The sequence below is a fragment of the Cavia porcellus genome, unplaced genomic scaffold (assembly GCF_034190915.1).
Source record: "Cavia porcellus strain 051 isolate PalLab524CR breed Dunkin Hartley unplaced genomic scaffold, mCavPor4.1 scaffold_3, whole genome shotgun sequence".
NCBI lineage: Eukaryota > Metazoa > Chordata > Mammalia > Rodentia > Caviidae > Cavia > Cavia porcellus.
The window spans coordinates 38,672,039-38,691,551 of record NW_026947486.1 but is presented as its reverse complement, the minus strand read 5'-3'; the positions used below and the strand labels follow the sequence as shown (position 1 = coordinate 38,691,551).

General features: G+C 43.3%; 1 protein-coding gene across 3 annotated transcripts in view; it reads right to left on the bottom strand.

Moving 5' to 3' along the window:
• Nhsl2 (NHS like 2) overlaps positions 1-19,513 on the bottom strand; it is a 283,830-nt gene that overhangs the window by 82,001 nt on the left and 182,316 nt on the right. The window contains exon 1 of one of the 3 annotated variants that reach the window (XM_023565591.2): positions 7,080-7,187. The exons of 1 other annotated variant lie outside the window; for it this stretch is intronic. In XM_023565591.2, coding sequence (XP_023421359.1) covers positions 7,080-7,146 — 67 coding nt within the window. In that variant the 5' untranslated portion in view covers positions 7,147-7,187. Of the gene's footprint in view, positions 1-7,079; positions 7,188-19,513 lie in introns of those variants that run through there. One more of the 3 variants, XM_063246078.1, reaches the window with a different exon arrangement.

Below are 19,513 nucleotides of genomic sequence, written 5' to 3'. Positions count from 1 at the left end.
CCTCTTATGGATCTATAAAATGAAAGATTTATGGGAGATTAATAGTTTCCAAGTGTGAATTTCACCTTCATTAAAATATCTGGGTTCCCTATCACCATGTAAATAATAATACAATACAATAAAAATATCTGGTTCTGATATAATAAAGACAAAAGTCTTCTTTTCCCATGGAAAACTTCTATTTTGATATGCAGAAACAATAGTCAAGGCCATTACATACACTCTGTTCCTTCTAGATTTCCCTCATGCCCATCTTCATCCCCACTTAAATGCCTAGAGACTCTTCCTATTTGAGGCTCCTAAGCAACGATGACAGCAGCTCTCACATGTTCCCTGCCTTCTGCCTAGCAGGTGTTTAGATCTACACATCATTTTATCCTTTCAAATGTCCTGATGGGAAATGCTGATCATGGAGGCAGTGGAAGCTCTGAGAGCTTAGGTCACTTGCCTCACCTCGTCAGCCACAGAGCTGTGTAAGTCTTCACCATGTTCTCTAGCATACATTCTAATCTTCTCTCCACAAACTTTAAGCATGTTAGAGAAAGAGGAGAACTCATAACATTTTCCTAATTTTCCCCCTCCAAGGCCAAAAAGCTTCCCCAGCTTAATCAAAGTTCAATAGCACCCCAGTGCTCAGAGAAGGCAAGGTAGCTGCCATATAGCAGTGCAGGCCCACTGTGGCACTATTGTCAGCTGAGGGGGGACAGTGCAGAACAGCACCTGTATTAGTCTATTTTGAATAGATACTACAAAATTTCCAGGAGTGGGTAATTATGTAAAGAAATGGGTTTATTTAGCTCCTAGTTTTGGAGGTTGAAAGTCCAACGGGGTGTCCCCACACATTGGCCTCTGGTGAGGACTTCCTTGGCTATATTACCGCGTGATGAGTGACATCACAGTAGCAGCATATGCAAGAGTAATAGCTCCCATGGCAAGAAAGGAGGCCAATGGGATGCAGGGACCAGGCTTGCTCTTTTAGAACCACTTACTCTTGTGGGAAATAACTAGCAAACCACAAGAACTACACTAATTCCTTCCAAGGCTGTGTCCCCAGTAAGCTAAGCATCATCTCGCTTCTTACAGATTCCACCTCAATACTGCCACACTGCATACCAAGTTTTTAGCACAAGAAGCTTTGGCAGACATGTTCACACCATATCCAAACTATAGCAGCACCTAACACTTTCATTTCAAATATTCATGTACATATAGCAATAAGCTTCACACCATGCAGCACTTTACACCTCACAAGCTCCTTCAAAGTGTCACAGATGGAATCAATGTGGTGACATGGCACCTGTACTGCCAGCAGTTATAGTGCCACAGTCAGGAAAATCCTTTTAGCCTAGGAGCTGGAGGAGCAACATAGTGAGACCTCCACCTCATAAACAAACAAACATTTTAGAGTTGTAAGACAATTTGCTGTGATCTTCACAGTGCAGGTGAATAAACTGAGATACAAATGATAAAATAACCTTCTCCAAAAACCCAATGCATGGATCTGAGCTTGCATTTAAATATGAGGCTTCCTTCATAAATTCCACAGCATCTCTCCATTCCTTGTGGCTGACTCTTTCCATAAAGAAAGACACCTAATTTTTTTGAGACAGTGTCTCACTATGTAGCTCAGGCTGGCTTTGAATATGCTATGTAGTCCAGGCTGGCATCGAACTCACAGGGATTCTCCTGACTCAGACTCTGAAGTGCTGGGATTACAGGAGTGCAACACCATGCCTGGAAAGGTACCTAACTTTGCATTGATGTCCTTCAAATGTGTTGACTGGCTCAGAGAAATGATATTTGATCCCTCAGTTTGACAGAATGATATGCTACTGTGATTATTCTATATATTAATGCTTTTTACTATGTGTTTCTACAAAGAAGATTGTAACAACATTAATGGAAATCTAAGGGAAGGAAAAATTCACCAAGTTTGCCACCCACAATCAATTAAGTTGATTTTTTTTTTACAATACTCTCCCCATTCTTGACCATGTATATTTTTACAGGGCTTGTATGGCTCAGCATAGAGGCAGTTTTTTATTGTGACTTTTGTATGTTACACTTTCACATAAGCATTGTTTACATTGTTTAACTGTTTTTGTAACTAGCTCTCACATGATTTTACCATATTTCAGCAAAGTATGATGCGCCATATTTACTTAGCTATTTTCCTATAGTTTGATAGTGGCCACTGTAGTTTTTTACACCTGATTTTTATTTCCTTATAGTTCTGTCCAAAAAATATGGGAACATAATTGGCCCCAACCCTAGGGTCCATGCCTGTGCTTCCAATACACCTGTCAGTTATGGAAGGTAAGGAGCTCTAGGAAATATTTTGCTTGGTAACCTAGAATTTTAACCTCATTCATACTTTCCAAAGGACTCTAGTCTGGTTAGAAACTGTCTTCAGGAAGAAGGTCCCAAGCAGACAAAGAGCCCATGAATTCCTTGCTGAGTGTCTGCCATTTTGGCTTCTATCACACTGGTCTCAAGGATGGTGAGAATTCAAAGAACTTGTGAAGACGAAAGGGCCAGGTCAACTGTACAGATATCTTGCAAATTTCATTGAGACTATTCCCTTATTTTGTTTAGGTACAGAGACAGAAAAATGAATTCGCTTTCCTCATAAGGCACAGGTCATCTTGCTCATGGCGTTGGCAGGTCTGCTTGGGGAAGGGAGTGTTAGAAGCCAGAAAAATACCAGTTATCTCTGGATCTGAAGCCTCCCTCAACACCTGGCTTAGGCTTAAATTAAAAAATCTCCCACTTTCCTGCTAGTTCAGGCACTTCCCACCCTAGCTTCTGGGCCCAACACAGAGATTCCAGTGAGTCCAATTATTCCAACAATACAAACGTGCCATCAAACAGATATATGGTGAAACTTTTACCAAGCTGGGCATCACAGTCATTGTTGCTATAGTGATTTGCTTTCTCACCAAAATGGAGCCATGGTCCCCTCCCTCCACCACACCCAGTCTCCAGGGCTACTGCCTCCTGCCACAGCTGCAAAGATCCTGAGGAGCACATGGCATAGACTTGGGAGGCAGACTGATTTGGGCTCAACTCCTAGCTCCACAACTTCCTTGTTATCAGACCAAGGGACAGGTCTCCCTTTACATCTCAGTTTTTTCATCTGTAAAATGGCATCAATAATTCCTGCCCGGTGACTGTTTGGAGGATTACAGTAGTAGAAAACCTGGCAGACGTGGTTTTCCAGCCTTAAAGCAACCTAGGCTCTGAGGTGGTGCTGGGATTCCACATGCTGTGATTGCTGCTCCCCACACAGATAGTCTCTCTCATCCAGTGGTACTAACTGCTTGGCTCAGCCCACCTGGCCAGCTGCTGCCCATGGTCCCTCAAACACCCAGGGACTCTTTCAGCTTCAGGTTTAGAGCTAAGACCTAGTGATTTCTTCATCAGTGATCATCATCACTCTTCTTTATGTGAAAAGCAATTTGAATTTTCTAAAAGTTTTTTCTAGCTAGCTCACATCACATTCTCAAAAACATCCTGTGAATGTGTTAATGATCCTCTCAAGGATGGCAAGGCAATTGATTTGCCTAAGATCATCCTGTAGATTCACCAGTAAGAGAGCAGAAGCCAAAACTTCTGAGTCCTGTTTAGTGATTCTTTCTCACTTTTTAAAGTTGTAGTCTTTGAAAAGCACATGTTTAACATGGTAGATAAACATTCAATAACTAGAAAAATGACAATATCCATGCTGATAAAATAATGCCAAAGATACCAAATTAGTACAGAAGAGGGAATAATGAACTCTGTTCATCAATTTTGTGTCTGGGAAAGTCAGTCAAGGAAGGTTTCAGAGAAGAGGTGACACCAGATAAGGGTTTTGAAAGACGAATAAGACATCACAGGGAGAAGAGGTGCTGTGAACATGGGAAAGTGCATTTACTAAAGCATGGAAATACTGAATGGTCAATTTTGAAAACCCATAAGTCATTCATATGGCTGGACCATCAAGTTCAAGGTGAGACGTGACAGCAAGTAAATCTGGAGAAGCAGGTAGGATCTGATCACAGAAGGTCTCTTGGTTTTGGTAAGGGACATATGCTTTGCCCTAAAACTGGTGCTTCCCAAACCTCAAGTACTGGTGTTAACAGTTTCTCAACCTTTGCCTTCAATCACATGTACTACTTACTACCCACTTAGTCATTTTATTCAAAATGACTTGGTTTTTAAACACTTAAACTTACTGTTAGAGCAAATATATGAAAACCCATGGGTTGAATGTACTAGTTGTATTTTCTAGTGCACATTAAAATCTATACAGAACTTTGAAAGGTAGGAAGTTTTCCCCCCTGTATCAGCCACAAAGATCCCCTGAGCTATCTGGGATTTATCCCATACCTTAGCAGCAGTCTTGATCTCCCATCCCCAAATTAGTAAGGCTCATAGCAGGAGAGTGGCAGGGAAGATCACTTTGGTAGCTGTGTGATTCATGACTGGGAGAAGGTCACAGGGGGAAGAAACAGGAAGCCAGTTCTAGAACAGAAAGGACTGGCCAAACATATGAACTTAGACACTGGCGGTGGAGGGACAGCAATGTCACGAGGAAGCTACAGCAATGAATAACTGCTGAATGAATGGAAGAATGGATGATGAGTGAAAATTTTAAGTGTGAAGTGAGCAAGAGAAAGAAGTGAAGGATGACTTCTAGATTTGCAGTTTGGGTTATGTCATCAAGAGAAAATGGAGGAGAGAAAGGGGAGCAAGAAGAGAAGAGTGGCCCAAGGTGTGCTCAGCTGAGTAGGTACGCATGGGACATTCACATGGATGGAGAAATTTGCTGGTTAGTCGGAGCAGCAAACTGAGATCTGAAGTCCAAGCCTACATAGGTGGTCTCCTCAGGGGCAGCCAAGACTGCTAAAGGGAGAAAGAGGATGCAGAGTGAGAGGGGATTCAGGCCTAAGACTGAACTCTGAGGAGAGGACATTTGTACTTAAGGGTGGGTAAAGCAAGTCATGCTTTCTTCCTCCATAAAGCTTTTCTTGGTCAACCCAAGATAGAACTATGTCTCATAATCAGGGTCTCACCCTGTCTGCAAGAGCATGGGCTGGTTGTTCCTGTGCTTGCCTCCTTTCCTCAACCAGCCCATGAGCAGCCTGGGAATGGGAGGCTAACGTCTGTCCTTGTCTGAGTTAGCTCAGTGTGAGCACTCGATGGAGTAGAATAGGGATAGAATATCCCTGGGGTAGAATAGGGATGGTGAGTGAGCAGAAGTGGTGCTGGGGGAAAATGAAGGCCAGGGGGTAGTACGGACAGGGAGGGACAAGTGGTTGTGAGGACACTTCATAATTCTGCCAGAGACAGCTCTGATAACTACTGCCTCCAGGACAATCCTGGGTTGGAGCTGGAATTGAGGATGCACAGCAACTTCTAAGAAGTGAAATGGCAGCCAATGATATCCTAAGTTGTAGTACCAGTGAGTATATGGAAAGTTGGCCTTAAGATCCTGGAATGGGCTACACAGAGCATCTCTGTGTAACACCAGCAGGTCCTGAGCCTATGGCTCTATGGCAGAGAAGCAGGATGCTATGAGGTGGTGCTTGAGCCATTTGCCCAGTAACAGTGACCTTAGAAGAGAATGTCTGCAGAAGATTCCAAAGAAACTACAACACCCAGGACCTTTGTCCTTTGGACTAAGCTTTGACTTTGGCTTAGTCCAAAGCACACAGAAACCCAAATTCAATCCACCTAGGAGGTCAAGCCAAGCCCTACTCTGGCAAGTGGGTACCAGTTGTGTTTACCTGGCCTGCCAGCACATCCCAAGTGGATTTCCAGTAGTTTCTCTCCGCACTACACCCTGTAAAATCTTCCTTCTAGGACCATCCCTAGGACTGTCAGGTCCTGGAAAACTCCCCACAAAGTCATAGCTAGCCTTAGTCCCCAGGACAAGGCAGAAGCAAGCCTCTAGGGCTGCAAATGGCAGGCTTTCAGGAAGACACCAGTGTACTCATAGCTTCTTTATGGTAGACATGGGTTAAACCAGGCCAAACTTTTCCCTTCCTTCTCGCTGGCCTGAATGGTGGATGAAAGCTTTCCAAATGGACACAGAGGAAACCACTGGTTTCTCCAGGACTCTGTGTAAGAAGGGGCTCTGAGAAAAGAGAAGAGGGACTATCAAGAAAGAGGGAGGAAGGCACAGAGAAAAGTGTCCGTGGTTCTATTGCATGAGACTAATCCCAGATAGCAGCAGAAGGTGCTGCTGAGTGGTCAAGGGGTAGGTAGGAGGTAGAGAGTTGGTGGTGGTGATGGAGTGAGCAGGAAAAGAAGTTTTTTTCCACATAGTTCTCGTACTGCCTTGCAAAGGAGAGCTAGGAAAAAGTTGTCTCCAGATCCTGATTTCTGTATTGTGAACATCTAGGAAGAAGTCGTTAAGGAAAACTATGCCAGTACCCTTGAGTCCATGGCTGGAGGAGTGCAGGGAACAAAGCAGGGCACATCCAAGGGTAGGAGGGGAGCAAACTCAAGGCTGGATGATGCACCTCTCCTCCATGCAGGGAGAAGAGCTCTGTCAAGGCAAGGGCAGGGAGGTGGGGGGCAGGGCATTACACAGCAAGAAACAAATTTGTCTGGATTATTCTGTGCATGCAGCATATGAGGTAGAGCCAAGAAAGGTGTAGGTGTACATGTGTGGGCGGGGATGGGGGGTGAGGGGAGAGGAAGGTTTGAATAACAAAGGAGGCTCCTAGAGGCTAAGCTATGCATGGTTCCAAGACTGCCTACTGGATCCAGGAGGAAAGCACAGTTCTAGCAATAAACTTCAGTCACTGGCATGTTGCTCACTTCCCTGACACTCCAGCCACCCTCCAGAGGCTACACAGGATTGCTGGAGATGAAACCAGCTCCTGCCAGCTCACAGAGCTCAGACTTCTGCAATTCAGCCTGGCATGGGAGCAGGGGAGCTGGGAGTTCACTAGCATCTCTCTCATGCTTTTTCCCCGCCCACTGCCAGCCCCTGCAAGTCACGCCAAGGGTCAGGGGCCCTGAGCAGGGCAGCAGGAGAGGCTCTGCATGTAGGAGCCCCAGAAAAAGGAGGGAAGGGAAGAGAGTACCTGTTGCTGAATGCATCCTGCTTTGGTTCTTACTCTTCGGTTGCTTGTGGTGAGAGTTGCCCATCATTCTGTTCTGGACTGGCAGCCACCGAGCTGCCGCTGCAGCCTCCTCCTCCTCCTCCTCCTCCTCCTCCTCCTCCTCCTCCTCCTCCTCCTCCTCCTCCTCCTCCTCCTCCTCTTCCTCTTCCTCCCCTCCCCCTCCCTCTCCTCCTGCCCTCTTCCCTTCCCCTCCCCCCTCCTCTCCTCCCCCCCTCTCTCCTCCCCCTCCTGTTCCTTTGAGCCTGTGCTCCTCCCCAGGTGCTTACATCACCTCAGCTTTGCTTCTCAGACACATGGCTCTTCTTAATACCACTTGTGCCACGGGCACAGAATTGTCCAGATCTGACCCTTTCACTTGGACTGCAGCTTGCTAGGAATCAGCCTCCCTCTCTGTCTCTGTCTCTGTCTCTGTCTCTGTCTCTCTCTCTCTGCCTGTCTCTCTCTCTCTCCCTCTCTCTCTTTCTCTCTCTCCCCTTTCCTCCCTCTCTCTCCCTCTCTTTCCCCCTCCCTTCTCTCTGGTCTCTCTCTTCCTCTTCCTTCTCTCTCCCTCCCTCTCTGTCTGCCTTTCCCCCTCCCCCTTGATAAGCGCTCCACTTAGGTCAAGCAGCCCAGGTTTCAAGAGGAACCCTAGGAAGCCCCAAGTGCAGCACTCCTCACATCCGCGTCAGACCCAGGACCAGCCCGGGCACCCTCTGGGACCTGTCTCACCCGCCCTCACTGTCCCTGGCTGCCTCTGCTTTCAGTGCTGTCATTCCTGCTGCCGCTTGCTTGCCTGCTCCCTTGCTCACTTGCTCCCTTGCTCATTAGGTCTGCAGAAGCTTGCAGGAGCAAGGGGCCAATTACAGAGCCTTATCCAGGAGTGTGACAAGGACCGGTGAAAGAATGTGCTACCTAAGTGACACAGATCCCTGTTACACTATGAGAGGCTGATCCAGTTCTGTAAGTGACAGCTGCCAATGAGCTCTGGGCTCCAACTCTTGACAGAAACCTGGGGCAAATCTGGGCAAAGCGTGAGGCTACCAAGCTGCAGGGTAGGAGCTAGCACAGCCAGATGCCTCTGGAATGCTCAGTGTGGCCATCAGGCGTACCTGCTTCCTTTCCAGACACACCTGAAGCCTCACTCCAGTTTCCCCTCCCTCGCCATTGTAGCTGTCTCAGAGGAGGGCAGAGCCGACAGCCCAGAGATTTACAGACTGGACTCTTAGCAGCCAATGAGAGGGCTGCTTTCATGTCCCACAGAAAATCCATGCGTGCGCAGCTGCCTGCCATGATTGCTGCAGCCCTGTGGGAAAGTAACTTGGGACAGATGGTGCTTGCTCAGCAGCGGGTTCCAACCCCAGCACCCAATGAACTGGCAGTGAGGAAAGTCCACGGCTCCTGGAATCCTGCCAGAGCTAGACAGCTTTAAGTAATTTCACTTACTTCAGTGAATTGTGGTTCTGCTCAGTGCTTATTGTCACTAGATACACACTCATTGGAAAAGGGATCCTGTCTGTCATAATTGTGGCCACAGAGCACTATGGATGTGAGTCCAGCTAGAACTTCAGCTGGCAGATTTGTGGCACTGTGTCACTCAGACAGCAAAGCTTTCTGGCTCTAGGATATGAGGTCTAAAATGAAATTCATCTGCCCATTCATAGCCCACCCACTCACTTACCCAGGCATTTAGGCATTCTATGAAAAGTTCCCAGGGATGTGCTCTGGTCAGGCCTTATGGCTAATATTGAGGACAAGAGGTGCCAGTCATTATGTAAGAGGCGTAACCAACATCCACAGATCATGACAACACAGAGAAGGATTTTTAAAATGTCGAGGAAGTAATAAAGAAACCTCTTCAGTCTGGAAGAGCTAGAGGTACTTCCCAGAGGAAGTGACATTGGACTGTGTCAAGCAGGATGAAGAGCAGACTAGACTCATAAAGGGGAAGGGCATACTGGTAGCTATGTAGACTGTTACACCTACTAAGAATCTCCACCTGGGCCCCCAGGTTTCAAGGAGCTCTTCAGTTTTCTTCAACAATTTCATAAATACTTACTTCAGGCTCTCCCAGCCAATGAGGAAGGTCCAGTTATACAGAGAAATCAAAGAATTATATGACCTCCTACTTGGGCTTTTCAGCTCCTTGTGGACTATTATTGCAGGTCTCTAAAGGGAGAAAATTGAAGTCAGAAAAGAGAGCTTGGAGCTGAGTGTGGTGGTACATGCCTATAACCCTAGCACTCAGGAAGATGAGGCAGGAGGATCATTGCAAGGCCAATGTTTGAGACCAGCTTAGGCTACAAAGTGAGCTCAAGGCCAAGCTGAATTGCAGAAAAAAAAGGAAAAGAAAGAAAGCGAGCTTGGTAAATAGTCTCAGAGCAAGCAGGAAGAGCTAGGAGTGAAATACTTGGAAAAATATCATGAATATGGTAAAAATCATGAAGATTTATGATCATAAGAAAAAATCTCGACAGTGATAATTGAAGTTTGGGGAAGAGTTGATCCATGCTTTCTTATTCACTTGTGATAGGTCCTAGGTATGAGTTTTGGAGGGTTCAAGTTTGTAAATATGGACTGGAAAAAAAGGTTAGAGCCACTGGGAAAAACAGAACCATATCTTGAGACAATTCTAAAATGTTATAGGGCATCCTGAAAGCCAAACCAGAGTCAAATTTAACTGGGCTGTGTGTGTGTGGGATCCTGGATTATATTCCCAGGGCTGCACAAGGAAATCTGAATAGAATAGGCAGGTTTTGGAAGGTTTGAGGAGTAAGACATTGGCAGATGGAGATGAGCAATGAGTGAGTAGACTCACTGCCCAGGTTGAGAAGGTGAACATGGTCAGGACTATAGAAGCTCTCCTAAGCTTTGCTTTTTTCTTTTTCTTGTTCTTTTTTTCTTTTCTTTTCTTTCTATTTTGCAGTGCTGAAGATGGAGCCCAGGACCTTGCACATGCTAGGCAAGAGCTTTACCACTGAGTTACACCCTCAGCCTTCAGAGCATTTTGTAAAGCCCTAATTGTAGATCTTCCTCAAAACTGCCCTGTCAGCAGATATCAGTCTGATCCACTCTATAGATACAGAAATAAAGGCTTAGAGAGGAGAAGCAGCTTGGTCAAGGTCTGTGTGGCTTTTTCCATTTGTCCTTCATACATGCTGAAGTTGCTTGAAGAGGGGGAAAAAACAACATAAGTGAATAGCAGGCACAGACCTCTCATTCCTCCCTGCATTCCTTCTATTTCATCTTTCCTCTTTCATCTTCTCATGTAAGAAGTCTGCTCATGTCCCACTTGCTCAGGTCCTCTTCTCTGTTAGTCCTACTGCACTGCATCCCTGGCCTGTGAATCTTTCCTTGCTCAGGCACCAGTGTACCCATGGCCATAGCAGCTTTTCTCAGTAGGTCTTCCTACTCTGGTTGCCACAAAAGTTATACACTCCTTCTTGACTAAATGAACCCAATGATACATGAGGTCAACAGTAGTTAGACCCAGTATTTTGGATCTTTACCCCAAGGACCCACCTATTAAAAGCTTTTTTTCCAGGGTGGCACTATTGGAAGGCAGTGAAAACTTCAGAAGGCGAGGTCTAGTGCTTTTATCTCTTTGGCTTCCTGACCATGAGATGAGTGACTCTGCTCTATCATGTACTCCCACTATGATGTGCTGCCTTGCCACAGGCCCAAAAGCAATAGAGTACCCATACATGGACTGGAACCTCTAAAACTGTGAGCCAAGACAAATATTTTCTCTTCATAAGTTAATTATCTCAGGTGTTTTTGTTACAGTGATGGAAATCTGACTAACACAAGACTCTATCTACTCCTAAATGCTGTGCTTTTGCCACCATATCCTTCTGTTTCACCTAAAGTGGAAAGGGACTGAGGTAGGAGAATTGCCATGAATTCAAGGCCAGCCTGTGTTACACAGTCAGTTCAAGGCTAGCTTGAACTATGTAGTGAATTCCTTTCTCAGAAATAAAAAAGTGGAAAGGGAATGCACTGAGACATCTTAAACTGTTCTTTTCCTACCCATCGGTTTGCTAAGCCTTGTGTATTGTTTCTTCAGATTGTCTCAAATCTGAGTTCTTTCCAGCATTGCTTCCACTTCCCTCACCCTGGCCCCAGCCACCATCATCTCTCCCTGCACCCTGCAATCAATATCTTCTTCACTGGGTTCTCTTGCTTCTGTTCCCACATCCTATAATCTGTTCATCAAGCAGCACTCAGGACATGCTTTTACACACAGAAGCTAAATCACATCACTTTATTGCTTGGAACCTTCTGCTGATCTGTTGCCTAGAGTGTCAAGCCAATCTCTCTAGCTTATACTCAGGACCAGCATCATTTGATCTCTTCACCTTTTATTTTCTGAAACAAATTTCTCTGTTCATTTAATCCAAGATATTCATTCTTTTCTTTAACTATGTCTCTGTGATTTATCACTGTGTGGTAAAGTAACCAGAGGAAGGCTTTGTAGTCAGGAAACTTAAATTCAAAATCTCACTCTGCCATTTCCACCTATGTAATATTTGCACAAGTTGTTTACTCTCCCTGGGTTTGAATTTCCTCATTTTATAATGGTTGGGGGATAAATGCTGCTAACTTGTAAGTAATAGTAGTCCTCTCCCTTTACCCACTGTATTTCTTCCTGCAGTTTTGGATATCCACAATCAACCAGTATTAAATGGAAAATTCCCAAAATAAATTATTTTTAAGATTTGGATTGTGCTTCATTTTGATAACACAATAAAATCTCACACCATCCCACTCTGTCTCACCAGTGGTGTAAATCATTCCTTTGTTCAGTGTATCCACACTGCATACTCTAGCCTCTCATTAGTCACTTAGCAGCCATCTCAGTTATCTGATTTACTGTCATGGTATCACATGTTTGTGTTCAAGTAACCCTTATGTTGCTTAGTAATAGCTCCAACATACAAGAGTAATGATTTGGTACTGTGAATATTTCAAAGACAAACCATAAAGTGTTTCATTTAAGAGAAAATGTAAAAATTCTCAATGTAATAAATAAAAAGTTACATACTGAGGTTGTTAAAATCAACTGTAGGACAAATCTACCCATGAAATTGTGAAGACAAAATTAAAAAAAAATTCATGAAAAAGGTATTACATTTATGAGTGGAAGACATAATAGAAAACACAGTCACGTGTGGCATTAGCAAGCACCAAGCCTTTATGAAGACTTGAGCAAGGGATTCCCTGAAATCAGTGACACCAAGGCACTTATTGCAAGCAAGGAATGGTCTCACAGACTCAGGAATTGGTTTAGATTAAAAAATATAAAAATTACAAGAGAGGTTGTGTGTGCTGTGAAGAAGCTGACACATTTCCAGTGGAGTTTAAAAAGTTGATTAAAGAGAGAGGATACCATTCAAAGGAGGTCATCGATTGTTATAAAATCAGGCTCTTCTGGGAAAAGACGCCTGATAAAACCCACATTCACAAAGTGTGCATCATCACGGCACAAAACATGTAGACAATGACTTCTGATTACAATATTCTTCCAAAAAGTTTCAGCAAATTTCCAATTATCAAAGATTCTCAACCACCCAGCCGGTATCACTATGGCTCAGTGATCCAGAATCACTCAAAGCAGATGATCCTCCTACTGAATATTGTTAGGTCATTCCTATCCTAACGTATGTTACAAGGAATATATCATTCAACTCGCTTCATCCCATCACGTAGGCACTATGCCATTTTGCATTATCACAAGGTTGCTGAGTATAGCACAATAAGGTATTTTTGAGGGGAAGGAAAGAGATCTTGTATTCACATAACTTTTGCTATGGAATATTAATATCATTATTCTATTTAATTATTAGTTATTATTGTTAATATCTAATTATGACTGATTTATAAATGAAACTTTATTATAGGTATAAATGTATTTATTAGAAAAAACAATATAGGACTTCCAGAAGAACATGGCGGATAGATAGCAGCAGCTACAGAGTCTCTTTGAGATACCCCGCTTAAAATCCAGGAATGGTGCACTACGAGGAGTCCTAAGCAAGGGGAGATACACCCTGCTGACCCAGGAATGAACTAAGCTAAGAGAAACCAACTGGAAATCCAATCCTGGTGCTATAAAAGGAACAGATAAAATCTCAGCACAGAAGCTAGAACCCACACCATTGGAAGCCGCGATTTGAATTTCCTGTTGCTGTTGCTGCATCAAAATCTGCTGGGCAGGGAGAGAGATGCGCGAAAGCTCTGAGAGCGGGAATCTGTGAACGGAGTTGAGAGCGGGACTAGCAGGGAGCCCTACATCGACTTGCAGTGAGTGAGCGGACAGGGACCCTTTCATAGAGTAGGAGGCTCCGGCAAAGGACGTACTGAGATGGGGCAGACTTGCTGGAACAGGATGCTACAGTGACATTAGTTGCACATTTCCCTCTCAAGCGGGATTGGTGGGCAGTGCTGGCCTGCATGACGCCGCTGACTAAGACCCAGTAGACGAGCCCAAACCAGGTCCCAGTGCCTGGAGGTGCACCCTAGCAGTGAAGCCTTCAGTAGGTTGAACTGGAGGGGCGGGCCCGGCATAGACTGCCCAGGTCTGTGTCTGCCTGGAAACTGCAGTGGGCGGGAACACCTAGCCAGCGCAATTCAAAAAAACTGTAACCAAAAAATAGAAAAAAATTGGGCCTCCCACATTCGTTTGTATGGAAGGAACAAAAAGTATGGGAAGAGGAAGCAACAAGAAAGGGTCCTCAGTCCCCAATCCTGAGAACACTGATCCAGGAAAAGGAAACGCAAAGGAAGACTGAAAATATGCAATATCAGACATGGCACCAATAGACATAAAGCGATATCTCCAGAGCCTCATAAACGAGTTTAAAAATGAAGTAGTTAATGAAATAAAGCAAGATATAAGTAGAATAGTTAGAGAAATGCTAAGCACCACTCAAGAAAAAACAGATGGTGGAATGGAAGAACAGAAAAAAAAGGGAAAATTGTTTGATGGGGAAAATAGAGAAAACACAGAATACATGAAGCAGGTTCAAAGCGATTACCAGGAAACTAAAAACTCTATTGAAAGCTGGCAGAATAGCTTGAAAGAAACTAAGGATAGGTTATCTGAATTGGAGGGCAGATTTGTAATTTGGGAGCATGAAATGAAAAACTTCTTAAAAATAACAAGAAAACAAACAGCAGCAATACAAAGGCTAGAAGATGATAAGAGGATCTATAGCTTAAGAATTAAGAACATAAAAGAAGAAGTGGGGACACAAACAAATGGACTACAAAACCTATTCACAGAAATAATCCAAGAGAATTTCCCTAATTTAGCAAAAGGTAAAGATACTCAGATGTATGAGGCATATAGGACCCCAGCCACCTACAACCCAAACAGATCTACACTCAGGCATATAATAATCAAAATTCTAGAAATCCAATATAAGAGCAGAATACTAAAAGCCGTCAGAGACAAGAAACAGATCACTTACAAGGGAACACCCATCAGAATTACAGTAGACTTCTCAGCACAAACCATCAAATCATGAAGAGCATGGGGGGAAATAATTCAAGCTTTGAAAGATAACAACCTCCAGCCAAGATTGATATATCCTGCACAACTGTCCCTAGAAATTGATGGAAAAACAAGGTGCTTCCAGGATAAAGAGGAACTAGGGGAATTTGCAACCACCAGTTCAACTCTACAGAGAATACTGCAGGATATTCTAAAAAAGGAAAATACCAAGACTTCAGAAACAGTGGCAGAGAGGTCACAATGAATGGAGCAGAAAGTGAAATGAAGAAGACAAACTGACAACAAACAACAGAAAAAGAGCTCAACAGAAATGAGGCAGAGAAGATCGGATGGTAGGAACAGCTATTTTGGAGAAAACAAGACATCTTAATAGCTAGTGCTGATTTAGTATCATTTTGCTTTGAAGTCCCATCAAACTTGTATTCTTCTGCCTCCATTGGTCTTAACAGGTTGTATCTTATTGGATATTATTATATGTGATAATATAAACAAAAACTTTTATAGACAAGGAGATTATACAGAAACCATTGTTCATTTTCTGATAGTTGGTTCTAAATACCCTGTAATACTGTCATTCTCTTGAATGGTTTTACATTGTCTTGATATGTTTGGTGCTACAGTATACGAAGTTATACTCAAAGATTTCAAGGAAAGAGACACTATGGTAACTACTTTTATGTCAGGATATCTTGTGATGAAACACTATTTTGCTTAAGTGATTATGCTTTGACCTGCGCTGTTTTGTTCTTAAGCCCTCTTTTATCTAAATCTCCTTTTTAAAAATTATTTACTTTTTTATTATCTTTTTAATTAAAGGAAAAATAAAAAAGCAGGATACATTATAGTAACCTACTTTGATTTCCTATTAACTTGATTTGAAACCCTGCATAGCCCTCACCGTCTTGCTTTGACTGATTTTCCCCTATTCTGCTTTGCTTGATAGTACCAAGTTTGAAACCATAGGCAAAACTGTGACAACAATAAGGTTCATTATGACACCCATTCTGGTTGACTATTATCTTCTTTTAAAGTCCTGTAATGTCTTCAATGTTTTGGTTTTATTTTTTACTCTTTTGTTCAATTTTATTATAACTGATGATATAAGCAGTTCTTTTTAAGGTAGCAAGAGGCAGTATGGCAAGAGGCAGCATTGTTGGTCACCTAGTATTTTGTTTTTACATTATCTATTATGTCCATCCTTTTGATTTGACTGACTCTGTTCTGTTATGTCACATTTGGTTTTACTCTCTTCAAAAAAAGTAATAAGGACTGTGGGAGTAATAAAACCCAAAATGTGTAATTGTCATTGTACAAAAGAAAGGAAAAGGAAGTGCTCTAAACAATATAACTGCATGTATATTTAAGTGTATAAGATAGATAACCATATTACTGAGTTTTGTTGGATCATTGAACAGAACTGTTTGCAGTCTCACTGTTTGAAAGTACACTTGATATGCTTTAATTTTGTAACTTGAACAACTATTTCTAAGATAATAATATGTAATCTATTAACTAGTGATTTCCTACTGTTCATTTTTTCTGAAATTCTGTATAACTTGTACCCTAGTTCTGTTTTTTTCCTCCTTAAATAAAAAGACAAAAAAATCATAAAAATATGTAAAAAAAAAAAACAAAAAAACTATATATGAGGTTTAGTATTATTAGTGGTTTCAGGCATCCATTGGGGGTCTTGGGACATATTTGGATGGGGGGGGCTACTGTATTGTAGACTTAACTAAGAGAACACTAAAACAAGAGAAAGGATACCAGGCACAAGTAGGTATTTGCTGAAGTGTTTCCATATTCTTGTCACTTGCTCTCCCAAAATTGTCCCAATTCCTGTAGGCTGTTCTTCAAGCTTTAGCTCAAATGTCCCTGATCTCTGAGAGCCTTCTCTGGCCCCTACCTCACCCAAATTTTACAGGGATAACTCCCACCTCTGAGCAAGTTCAACTCTGGCTGTCTGCGCCACTCAGTAATTCTTAAACATAGATGTCCTGAGATTGTCCATAGAAATCTTCCATGTGTTCATGAACCTTCCTTGCCCTGATAACTTGTAAGTTGTTTGAGAAATAGGTCTGAGTTCTGTTGCTCTAGGTTATACCTGGCAGAGGGGCCTGGCATACAGGATGGCTCTCTGAGTGCTTGCTAGCAAAAGGAGGTGAGGTGGGCCAAGTTATCCTGTGTGGGCATACTTTTCTCCTCCTTCTCACCTCTTCCAGCTCATCAAGGAGGACATCCGGCTGTGTGGGGTGCTGGTGGTGGCTGTTCTGATGAAGCCACAGATGCAACATAGCTGGCTATGAAAAGGTGCTGGGAAGACTGATTCTCTCTCTCTCTCTCTCTCTCCTTTTCTTCCTCCCTCTCTGTCCTGTCTCCATCTCTGTCTCTGTCTCTCTCTGTGTGTCTCTCTCTCTTTTCTGGGGATTGAATCTAGGGCTCTCTCATTGATCTACATCCCCAACCTTTTATTTTTTTTTTTTATTTTGAGACAAGATCTTGCTAAATCACTAAGTTGGCCACGCTGGATTTGAATATGCCATTCTTTTGCCTCAGCCTCCCAGAATGCTAAAATTATGGGCATGGACCACTAAATGCAATGACTTTAGGAGAGGGCTGGAACCCACATATTGTCTTCACATGCATGGCAGGGGTATGGGACAGCTCTTTCTGGCATATGCACAAGCTGAGCCCAGCCAGGAACAGCCATGTCTGTGGAGGAGAGAGGGCCAGGCTCCACCATTCAGTGGGTTCCCTATCCAACCTGGTGCCTTAGAAACACTGGAACCAGAAGCAGAAAAGTCATAGATTTGAAAGAAGAGACTCTGAGTCCATATCCCCAAATTGAAAGAGCTTAAGGTTTACTGCTGTTGCCTCATTGGCCAGATTCCTCCATACTCAAGTGTGGGAAAGGGTCAGGAAGGTCAGTTGTCAGACAATACTATCTTCAAACTGCCACCAGGAGCCCAAGAGTGGGGTGAGAACCAGCTAGTCACTTTAGTCACACTCTGACTTACTTCTCAGGTCCAAGTGAAACCAATTGGGCCCCCAGTTGAAGATGAAGAAAGAGAGATTATGTAAAGGGATGGCATGAGAAAGTGGCATGGTGGTGACTTGAATCCAAGTAAGGCTGACTCCGAGTCTGGTTCTTTCTCACTCTGCTGGTTCCATCTGTCATTCCCATTCCATGCATGTACTCTTTCCTGGTATGAGGATTTTTCCAGGTCCAAGTTCTATAACAAGCAGAGAATTCTAATACACAACTCCAACTCTGACTGTAGTAGGCTGTAGCCTACCAGAAGCCTGCCCTTGGCAGTGGTTAGTGTCCAATGCAAACTCACCCAGACATGGGCCTGGAGACCTTTCCCAAGTATGCTATGGTCACAGTCCTTCAAGCCAGAAGTATAAACTTCTCTTTCAGCCCCTAAGAAGTCTTTTCTATTTTCTGTTCCTTCCACCTGGAACAGTTTTCCTCCCACTTCCATCTCTGCTTGTGAAAAGCCAAGCTCATCTCTTCAGATCCAACCCAAATGTCCCCTCTCCATGGAGCTTTCTTTCTCTGAGCCTTGTGGCCAAAATGGAACTCACCTCTGCATGTCAAAATCTACGGCCTCCCCATAGAGTTCAGTATGGATGTCTTCTGATCTGGCTCGAAGTCTTTTCTGAGATTTCCAAATAAACAGCCTTCCTCTTGTGGTAATTCCTACAATCAATATTCCCCAAAATGTTGTTCACATATCACTCGTGGTATAAGGTGATGATATGAGGAGGAATTTTAGAAATACATGAATGATCTCCTTTGATTTAATAGTTATATATTCTACTATCTGTTAGACTCTGATAATAATTAGAAGAAAAAGTGAGTCCATGACAGTGTAATTGCTCAAATATCCAAGGCAGAACTAAATGAGTTGGCTTAAAGAAAAATAATTTGGTATCTGTAAATTGGATTAAACTGCTTATGTATATTATCATACCCATTGCACATATGAGCAAACCAAGGGCAGGGAAGTTCAATAACTTGCCCAACATCATACAGTTTGTAAGCGAGAAGAGCAGTAGTCACACAGTGCTGCCTGGCTTCCTTCCTCATCTATTCAGATTTGAAAGTCTATTTCCTTCTCTAGCAAACATTCACTAGAACACTATAGGGTCTTCCTGTTTCAATCTTGAAAATTCCTGGGCATTCCGAACACAGGAAAAGGGATTGAGGACTATTTGACCCAGCAATCAGCCAAGGGTAGGAAAGTGATTAGAGCAGTCCATTCCTCCTGTTTACATAAACATGCTGAGTTCACCGGAGTTTTGAGTAAGGGAAAAACCATTCTTTGGTGGTGGTGGGGTGGACAGTGGAGGGTGATGATGGGATATTTGGAAACAGAAAAAGAAAAAGCTGCCAATCTGTGCCTTCAAGGAAAGCCCAGGGCATAGGTCAAGAGAGACAGGAGAAGTGACCTGCCAAATCCTGCCTTATAGCCACCAGAGTTATTCATATAAAGAAGAATTGTCCCTGCCAAAGACATAAAGTCCTTTACAGAGCACTTCATTAGCAAAGCTTAGCATCTCTGTCACTATACAAAGTGTGCTGGAATGTTGCCATGGCAACAAGCAGCTAGGTCCCTGAATCAGCTCAAGGCTTGCCTTGCCTTGGCAGAGAAGACCAAGTCTGTGGGGCAACTCCCAGAGGCTGGCTGAGAGAGGAGAATTGATGTTGTATCTGTTGATGGAAAGTTCTGCATTCCCTCCCGTGGTCTTTGGGAAATATTTCTTGAGATGCCTTAACTTCCACAAAACAAAATGCCCCAGGTTAGCATGATCTGACCCTTTTCCTGGCTCTTCCCACTAGATCCTCCTCTGCTCTTCTATTTTGTTTTTGCTTTGGGGATACTGGAGAGAGAACCCA